The sequence below is a fragment of the Zea mays genome, chromosome 2 (genome assembly GCF_902167145.1).
Source record: "Zea mays cultivar B73 chromosome 2, Zm-B73-REFERENCE-NAM-5.0, whole genome shotgun sequence".
Lineage (NCBI taxonomy): Eukaryota > Viridiplantae > Streptophyta > Magnoliopsida > Poales > Poaceae > Zea > Zea mays.
In genome coordinates this window covers 15,545,407-15,554,835 of record NC_050097.1, presented here as the reverse complement: position 1 = coordinate 15,554,835, position 9,429 = coordinate 15,545,407, and the positions used below count along the sequence as shown (strand labels likewise).

At 49.9% G+C, this 9,429-nt stretch overlaps 1 protein-coding gene across 1 annotated transcript; it reads right to left on the bottom strand.

Moving 5' to 3' along the window:
- Window positions 1-229: 229 nt before the first annotated feature.
- Window positions 230-1,031, bottom strand: LOC100285078 (uncharacterized). The gene is given in 2 exon segments (NM_001157973.1): window positions 230-670; window positions 767-1,031. Coding segments are annotated over 2 exon segments (324 nt in total). The 5' UTR covers window positions 834-1,031; the 3' UTR covers window positions 230-413.
- Between the last annotated feature and the right edge of the window lie 8,398 nt (window positions 1,032-9,429).

Here is a 9,429-nt window from a genome sequence, read left to right as displayed (position 1 = left end):
GTGTCTCGATATGCGTGCACGAGTAAAGAGCTGGCTGAGCGGAGCCTGGCGGCGCGCGTGCGGCCGCGCGATGCGTTTCTGCCGGGCCTGGCTCGCGGCGCTTTAAGTTCCGTGCTAGCCTGTCTCGTGCGATACAACGAACCAAACAAACACTACTTTTTGCATGTGTAGATGCAGCTGCACCACCGGAGAAGGCAACCAAACGCCCCCTAGACAAGGCAAAGCCCTACCAAAAGGCTTCGGTAACGAAGCATGTTTATTTGCTACCAAGAAGCACGGGCTACTGTTAGAACTTAAGTTCCATGTTCCAACCCCTTTTTCCGGTTCCTGAGACGTCGTCAAGACGCAGGCACACACACTGCTCACTTGTGGAGAAGCTAGAAGCCAATAAGCTTAAGCACACACGGTGAGCTTCAGAGGCGGATCAGCGGGAAAAGCTTCTTCCACGACTTCCTCCACCTGTACGCGGCGAAGGCTGCCAGGTACTGCTTGGGAGCTTCTCGGCCGGGCGTCGGCGCACGCTCGCGTGGACCCAGTTCGCCGCCATCATCATCCCAGAACCGCGCGGCTCGGCGCTTCTTCCGGACGGCAGCGAGCACGTCGTCGCGGTCGCAGATCCCCCACACGGTCACCTTCTGCTCGTGGTAGTCTGCCTGAACCGAATGTATACCTGCAATGCAGCACAAACATGTCCGAGAAGCAGGATGTTAGCCTGATTTTCACTTGACGATACACACACACAGATTAAGATCGATCGTCTAAGCACCTTTGAGATGTGACAGTGCCTTCTTGATCTTCTTCTCGCAGCCGTAGGAGTAGAGCGGCACCTTCATCTCCACATACTGCGCCTCGATCTTCCTCCCCGCGGCCAGGACAATCTGCATGTCCGCCGCCATCGGAGACGATCGACTGTGCCAAGCCAAGCTAAGCTAGCTATCGCCTGGAACGCCAACGTACTCAGAATCAGCAGAGAGCCTGCAGCCGGATGGACTGGACTGCGGCTCGAGAGATTCGTGATTCAGTGTGCGGATAGCCGCAAGAACGACGGCCCGCGGGTTAATATACACGCACCAAAAAGACAACGCCGGCCATGCTTGGATGTGGATGTGGATGTGGGATGATCCTTGCGTCGTTGCATATCCTGGACATGGATGCATGCCAGCATGTGCGCGCGGTCCTAGTTATGGCATCACCACACCCTCGCTTTTGAGGTTCCGGTGCCCGTGGCCGTGCGCGCTTTCCGCCGATGAGTGGCGGGAGGAGCGCACGAGGGCGTGTAGCTGACTCAGGGCTCAGACGCCACGGCCGCCGATTAGAAAAGAGCTGAGGCAAGCTAGCTAGTGGAGGGATTAGTGGATTACGTTAGTGAGCCAGTGGCGACCTGTCGCTGCGGAGCGTCCGGCTGACGAGGCGAGGCGTACGAGCCCATGTGAGGCGCCGTGCAAAGCTGAGCTGGTGGTTAGAGGCTGGAGCCTGGAGCTGGAGGGCAGGGGTGGAGGCGACGGCGCCGTGCCGGTAGCGGTAGGAGTACGTGGCGCGCGGCGCGGCCGCGCGGGGGCATCTTGGCTTTTGGGACCGGTGTCGAAAGGAGGCTCCAACCGAGGGCAGTGGAATAAAGCGTCGGCAACAAGTGCATGGGTTGGATTGGATTTGTTTTTTCGACCCTTTTGCATGCATGTGGACCGTCTGTTTCTTGGCAACCAGAGTTGGATCAGCTCTGCCGGCGACCGTCGGCTGGGACCTGGGACTGGGAGCACCAGACAACCATCTTGGGAACTCCGCTCGGACTAATTACAGCCGGCGCCCGGCGGCACCGAACTACGAACTACTAGCCGATGACAAACGCCGGTACACCTCAAATGGATGCGTGGGAGCTCGCCTACAAATCTGCAGATTATATAAGACGGCGTCGGATGCCGCGCAATACTACCAACTAATAATCAAGACATCACAGGTGCTCCGCAGTCACTCCGGTTCCACGTCACACACATACACTACTAGCTATGGCCGGAAGAAAGTGCAGAGCGATTCCCACGGCAATAGCGACGGCCGTCGTCGTCGTCGCCGTCCTGATGGCGGTGGCCGTCGCAGGCGTCGCGGCGAAGGACGCGTCGGGTGCCCCGAGCTCCCTCACGACGTGGAGTGCGGCCGGGTGCTCGGGGGATACGTCGATCGTCGGGTCGTGCGGGTGCACCGACCTTGCGTTCTACGCCGGGCAGGAGTTCTACTACCGGGGCGAGACGGCCACGCTCTACACCGGGACTGGCTGCACCGGCACGCCGTACCAAGTTTTCGAGGACACCCAGGCGTGCGGCGACTTTGGGTGGCGCAGCATCAACATCGACTGCTGACCAGCGCAAACTATATATCCATCCTGCTCGTGTGGTTCCTCCCGTCGTCGTGTCTTTATTTCTATACTTCGTCTTATAATAAACTTTAGTGATTAAACTCGTGTAGATCGAGATGTTTGATTCCTTTAGTCACTCTTGTAGATTTTAGTCTCTAAAAATCCTTTATGAAAGATCTATTTTATATCAGTCACTCTGTTTGACATTTAAGGGACTAAAAAGTACTAATTTTTTGTCACTAGAGTTTAGGAGGTGAGAACTAAACACCCCTAAATAAGATTTCTAGACAACAAAGTTTAGTCCAAGTTTACAATGATGACTAAGGTTAATTTGGTGATAAGAGATTTGGAGTTTAAATAGTAAGAGATTTCCTCTCCGTGAATTCTCTTCAAATCCCTTGTCATCAAATCAGCTCTAAAGAAACCAAACAACCCTTAGTTTTGCTATGATTCTGGACTGTTTTTTTTCTCTCCTGTCACGTGCATCCCTCCCTGTCTCGTATGACATGAACAACAGAACAAGATATATATAGCGTTCGTCGTACATAGATTTCCTCGTGAATGCTCCTTGAGCCGCAGCCGTACATTCCAATGGACGCTCCCGAGAAGAAAGCTCTGAAGTGTGAACGCAGCAGCAGGCAGCGGGAGAGAAAATAACCTCTGCTTGCCGACTGAACTAAACGAACAGTTTCTTCTTCAGCATATTATTGGCCAATGAGCTGTTTGGTGTATGCATGAAGCACTTTGTAAAGGAGAATAATGAGAGTAAAACATATTGATTTATTCTTTATGGACATTATTGCCATAATGGTTGCTGTAGTATACGTATATTCTTTGAGAGACAGATTTGGAGCTGAGGGAGCATGTTTGAAGGTGTGGTGGCCAACTGATCCGTTACACAAGCACGTATGTGAGTGCTGACCTCTGCAATATAATCAGCTCTCGATATCCACGATGCAAATTAATCCGAGGCAGCCGTCAAGTACTAGGCTAGATAGGAGAGCTCGACCACGTCCCTCCTCTGGTCCTCTGTCCTATATAAATCCCTCCAACGGTAGACGTTCGATGCAGTGCAGTACAATACGTACGGAAGAGAAAGACTTAAAGACAAGGCCACCACGCACACTAGCTAGTAGTAGTAGCTAGGGCAGGGTGACATGGCCTCAAAGCAAGCCGCGACAATGTTTGTTGCCACAGCCGTGGTGGCCGTCGCCGCCATAGTCGTCGCCGCAGCGACGGGCGTGGTGGCCTCGGACGGGTCGGGCCCCAGGAGCTACCTGACTTCCTGGGGCGGGCCAGGGTGCACGACGGGGACGAAGGGGCACATCGCGAGCGCGGGCTCGTGCGGCTGCAACCACCTCCGGTTCCACGGCGGCCACGAGTTCAACTTCCGGGGCGAGACGGCCACGCTCTACTCCCAGCCCGGCTGCGTCGGCACGCCGTACCAGGTGTTCGAGGACACCCAGGCCTGCGGCGACTTCGGGTGGCACAGTATCCACATCGACTGCTGAGCAGTGAGCACCAGCACCAGCACGCCACAGAACTTTGACCGTACCGGCAGTCGTTCGGTCGGCTAATGATACGCATGTTTGCGTAATGAATAATAACAATAACAGCCTTGTTGATCTACACGAGCGGCACAGCAAGCCACCCAGTATTTGCCCAGCAAACTTCATATCTATACTACTTATTAAGAAGGTAAGAGTAGTCTGCCGTTCTGCCGTTCTGCCATCTACTTGTTCTGCCTTCGATCAATCTCCACCGTCTGTCATGTCCACGCCTCTGTCTTCATCGTTCGATGCACACGCCCGGCGTGCGTCAGTCCCCTGTCCGCGTGAGCAACCTACCTCTCGCTCCTCCTTCCACATCCGTCGGCGCCCTGCCTCCCGCCCCCTCTGTGCAAGCCGTCGCTGCCCTGCCTCCCGTGCCCACCTCCGCGCATCCGCATCCTTCTTCGTGGCCTCATTCCCGTCCACCTCTGCCTCCACGGCGACGTCTTCAGCGCCGGATCTAGCGCCGACCGCCCCGCCTCCGAAGCCTGCGCTGCAGGGATGGCAAGCAACCGCTCTCCCCACGACCTCCTCCCCCTGGGTCAACAGACTTCCCCCTATCCCACCCCTGCGCTCCACTTACGCGACTCGAGCGCGACACAATCGAGGAATGCGTTCTTCCTCTAGGCGCCCCCGTGTATAGCTGACGAGAGGAGACGACGCGCACGCCATGTCAGGTTCGCCCACCGCCGCCATGTCAGGTACGCCTGCTGCTTCCCCTTCCCCCGCTCCCCTGCAGCCCTAGATCCCAATCCGTGCACGATTTTTGTACAAGACTGCTCAATTCGGTCTGAAACCTGGCACCCTCGAAGAATCCGAGTGATTGGTACGACGATAGGCTCGATTAGGATCCTGATTTTGCGCGTAACCTGCGAGGGAGAACGGTCGGACTCCTCGTCGTCTCATGTCTCCCATGGTAGTCCGGGGGACGCGACCACATGGGTATGGACGTATGGCGCCGTGGATTTGTCGCTCTTAATTGATTGATTATGCTGCGCCGTCATGGGAGAGGGAGGGGATTCAGTTTGTGTCAAGAAGTGGATGCCGACATGTCTATTGGCCTAGCGCTTGCGACACTGCTGGCGTTGTTCGATCCTTGTTAGGCTTTGGGAGTTTGGGCAACTATTAGTCTGTTCATTGATATTATTAGTCTGTTTCAAACTTGCACAAGGAACAGCCTTTCAAGTATGCTAAATTAGTTAAACTGAATTAGGCTCTTAGTTTTTGCATTTTCTTTTTAAGCTTTTATTTTTCTTTGTCTCAAGGAGTGAACATCCTACAATTGTTTGCATATGACATATCGTGTAGCTTTGAACTGTCCTCCGCCTTATTGTATGTTTGTTTCTCTGTTTAAAATGTTCAAATTTTGTATTTAGCTTGCGAGATAAGGCCTAAGTAGCGCAGTTACTTTGTTACATTGTGGAAGAAGTTCCTGAGAATTCAGAGAAGAAACGATCTTTCGAGTATGCTATGGAGGATATTTGCTGTTCATTGCCATGCCATATATTACATTTTGTTGATTACCCTTGTCAAACTTCACTTGTCTACCTCTTGCAGGTTTTCTTTTATCGCTTGCGAGACTTTTACTTGTGAAATTGACATTATTATGAGAACCTTGGTAGAGGATGTTGAGGTAAATATATTCACTTGTTAGCACATTTCTTTGGAACATTTTACTTCACAAGTTCATGAACTTCATTTTGTGTAACCTTCGCTTTCTTTCTGTTACAAATAATGTATTTGCCTTTTCATTTATAAAACCTGACCATCCGCATAGCACATTGTTAGTTGGTTACTTCAATAAGTACCATCACCTCATCTCCTCTTATTCCTGATCATGGATAAATTTGGATTCATGACTTCTAAAATATTATTTTACTTCTAACCATCACATGGGGCCTCACAATTCCCTTCCCTTGTTGCAATATGATGAACTATGGAGCTCAGCCAGGCCATTTATCTTTTTAGGTGGTTATATGTTTGATGCTTCGGAAGACTGGTCCTCTAATGAATTATGTTCAGGTATTGCTGATCTGTTCTGTAAAATGTAGAATGTTGCTACTATGTCTTTTTTCAATGTGTTGCTATGTAGCCTCGAGCTCAACCTGTTCTACCTGCTTTGAATGAATACTCATATTCTCTTTTACCAACCAAAGATTGATGATTGAATGTTTGCCCATGTAAGTCTTGGTGTGCTTACCTGCTTATCCATTGTTGTGTACTCCCTCTATCTCTTTTTTATCTGCCATTTTCACTTCTGAGAAGTCAAACGTATTCAGCTATGACAAAATCTCTACTACTGTGAAGAACCTAAAGGGGTAGGCTACCTTCCTCTGGTTCTACCGTTCTGCCTCCCCCTCCCATCAATCTGCATCATCCGTACCATCCAATGGCCGTGTGTGTCCCCTGCCCCGACAACCTAGCTTAACCCTAGCTCGCTCCCTTCGTAGCAACCTCTTCCTGCTTTGCTCCTCTCGTGCAGCAACCGCTCCCTCCACTCCCGAGACCGCGGCCCGACGCCGCGCCGCTCCTGAGACCGCGGCCCATTGCCGCGGAACGTCCTCACCGACGCGCCCCCGAGCCTGCTTCCCGACGCCACCCTCACACAACCTGCCCCCTGTCACCCTCTGGACGGGACGACATAGGTCTGGAGAAGGGTCCAGAAACCGGTGCGAGTCCACCGCGAATCCACACGATCGATGTCGTCCTCCCGCTTGCTTCGCCATCGACCTTTCTCCAGTGGTTGAGTGCGACGGGGTTAGTGGCTAGGTCGTGCGATGCGAAATCGAGTCCAGAGCAGCATAGCAAGGCTGGTCCAAGCGGGCTGCTGGTGCTGTGACCTGCGTGCGTGGTCGTACGCCTGGGAGTTGTGCCGCTAGCTGCGGCGTGCGGGTGGCTGGTGGCGTCGCATGGCGGACCCGACACCCATAACCTCCAGGGCTTGCTTCCTCTCCATGGCGTGGATGTAGATGGTCCTCACGATAGAGGAGGAAGAGGTGCCACAGCAGTTCCCGAAGACATCGTCGACGTCCCTCACCACTTCGATTGGCGATGGCGACGACAGCCCCCCACCACTGCCCACGCTAACGGCGGCGCGGACCTCACTGTCTTTGAGCAGTTTGAGCAGATGGTGTGTTGGCTTCTGCATGCCTCGTGTCTTCGAATACGTTGCTGAGCTCAGCATTGGTTGGTGATGGTTTTGGTTTGCCGTCTTAAAGAATCATATAATTATTAGCTTCCCTGGTTTTGGTTTGTAGGAGAGGAAGGCGGAGATACACAATGGGGCTATAGAGGATGGTCCACCGTAGATGGAGGCAGAGATATTTGCTTCCTTGGTTTTGGTTCGCAATAGGTGCCTCGATGTTTCCTTGGAATTTTTGCTTCTGCTGCCTTTGCTCTGCCAAATCTGGGGTACTTGATCAATCCCGGTGCTCTGGTGTCATTGTTTTTTAGGTCCAGGGAAGCTGTGATGACGAAACTGTATAACGACTTTGTGTAAAATTCAGTTTTTTCATACGATGGTTATTGCATATATATTACTAAAATTGCAGATTCAATTTGTTCGCTGACTTAGGACAGCCCAACGATGTTGTCCTCGGCGCCGCCACCTCCATCTGGCTGCCCGTTCCGGCGACCATGTCTTCGCCTTTGGCCACGACAAGAATGCGTGCTTCCAGGTACACGCTGCCGCTCATTCGGACCATAGAGTCTGGACGGTCACCACCCGCGGCCACATCACGCTCGTCATTTAATGCTCACGCCTTGAATGGTTGCTTTGCTATTGCTGTGGCCGCAGTGGGACGTCCTGTCACATGACAATCAGGTTCAAGAGGTGTCGCGCATTCCCAATGGCTCCAACCCCGGCAACTGCATCTCCCTGCTAATGGTGAGAAACCCATCAATCATTTCTTGCTCCTCATTTCTGGCTCCAACCCCGGCAACTGCACCTATTGGTTTCCAAGCTAACTTTTTCCCAATTTATGACTTCTCATAGTGCAGGTCCATCTCCGCATATGGCATTGGTTTTCTACTGTTATCTGGGCACTGCATTGCTATTGCTTTAGTGGACAAATTTAAGCTAAAGTAAGTGTTTTTCTTGCTGTTGTTACTAGAGTGATATGTAGCTCCTTTTGCTTCACTCTTTCTCCATGAACTGTAAATTTCATATAAACAAAGTTGAATTTGACTACAAAATTGGTTATCGTTAGCTTATAGTTATTTCAAGAGTGTTGTGTGACAGCACTAGGAGTTTAAAAGCTCAAATTTTATACTGGTTGCTTTGCTCCCAGCTTTTCAAGAGTGTCATTTTTTAAGCAGCCGTGGAGATATTATATGAGAACAGTCTGTAGTTCTTGAAATTTACTTGTGATGTTTTTTGTTTCATATGACAAACATATATACATGCATCCATGTGTGCGTGTACTACAAGTAAGCAAAATTTAGTTTACTTAGGTGCAAAATCATTTGGTTTTCAACTAAACAAGTGGCCTTATAGTGTTTTGAAGGTTGAGGTACTAGCAGAACATAATAATAACCATAATCTCGAAGGAAATTTACCATGCAGGAGTGATCATGATGTACAACAGCACAATGAGGAGTCAGACTACATGGGTAAGTAGCATTATGCAATTTCCACATTATTGTGAGGCGAATGGTGCGTTTTTCGGTGGTTTTCACTATTTGCTTGTCTTATATTACAAGCAGCATGGATGTTCTTTCATCCCATCGTATTGTAGCACTGCAGAATTATTGATGATCAACATGCGAGTTCAGTAGTTTAATTCTGAATAACACACATTTATGCAGCAAAAAAGCTATTGTAGTTTTGCTTTGTTTCTTTTTTGCAAGGATAGCTAAATTACTTGAACATGTGTATAGCTCACATCACATGTCTTGTTTTTCTTGTATGGTAGAAACATGGAGTTCTATTCTCCATGTTTTCCTTTTTCCCACATATATTCATTAAATCTATACTAATATAAAAGCGAGACTTTCTCCACTCCATTCGTGGTTACCCCTCTCCACTCCCTGCTTAAACGGTAAAAATAAATTAAAATTGTACACAAGTGAAGATTTAAAACCACGATCGTTGGCTCCAAATAGATTCACACCCACCTAGCCAGCAGAACATACATATTTTTTATGTTTTATAATATATACTCAAACATAATATAAGATTTAAAAAATAGGGGAAAAGAAGTTGTAGTAATGCATGGGCACTTAACTTGTGGATGCAGACCTGTTCACACAGAGTGTTTTTGCCATTCTATCATGTAGTGTTTTGGCCATTTTGACTTGAGGTGTTTTGGCCATTCGGTCACAGGCAACAACTATATTGTGTTTTGGCTTCTCCGAGATAATTATTCCCTATACATATTCTCTTCCATAGAACAATACTTTATCAACCTCCATTAGCTTGGCCTCTACACCAGCTGCCAAGAGTAAGCTAGATGAATCTTGTGACAAATTGTTTTGCCGAGGGTACTTGAAACATCATGGTCTGTTACACACTTAGACACTTCAAGGTTACAA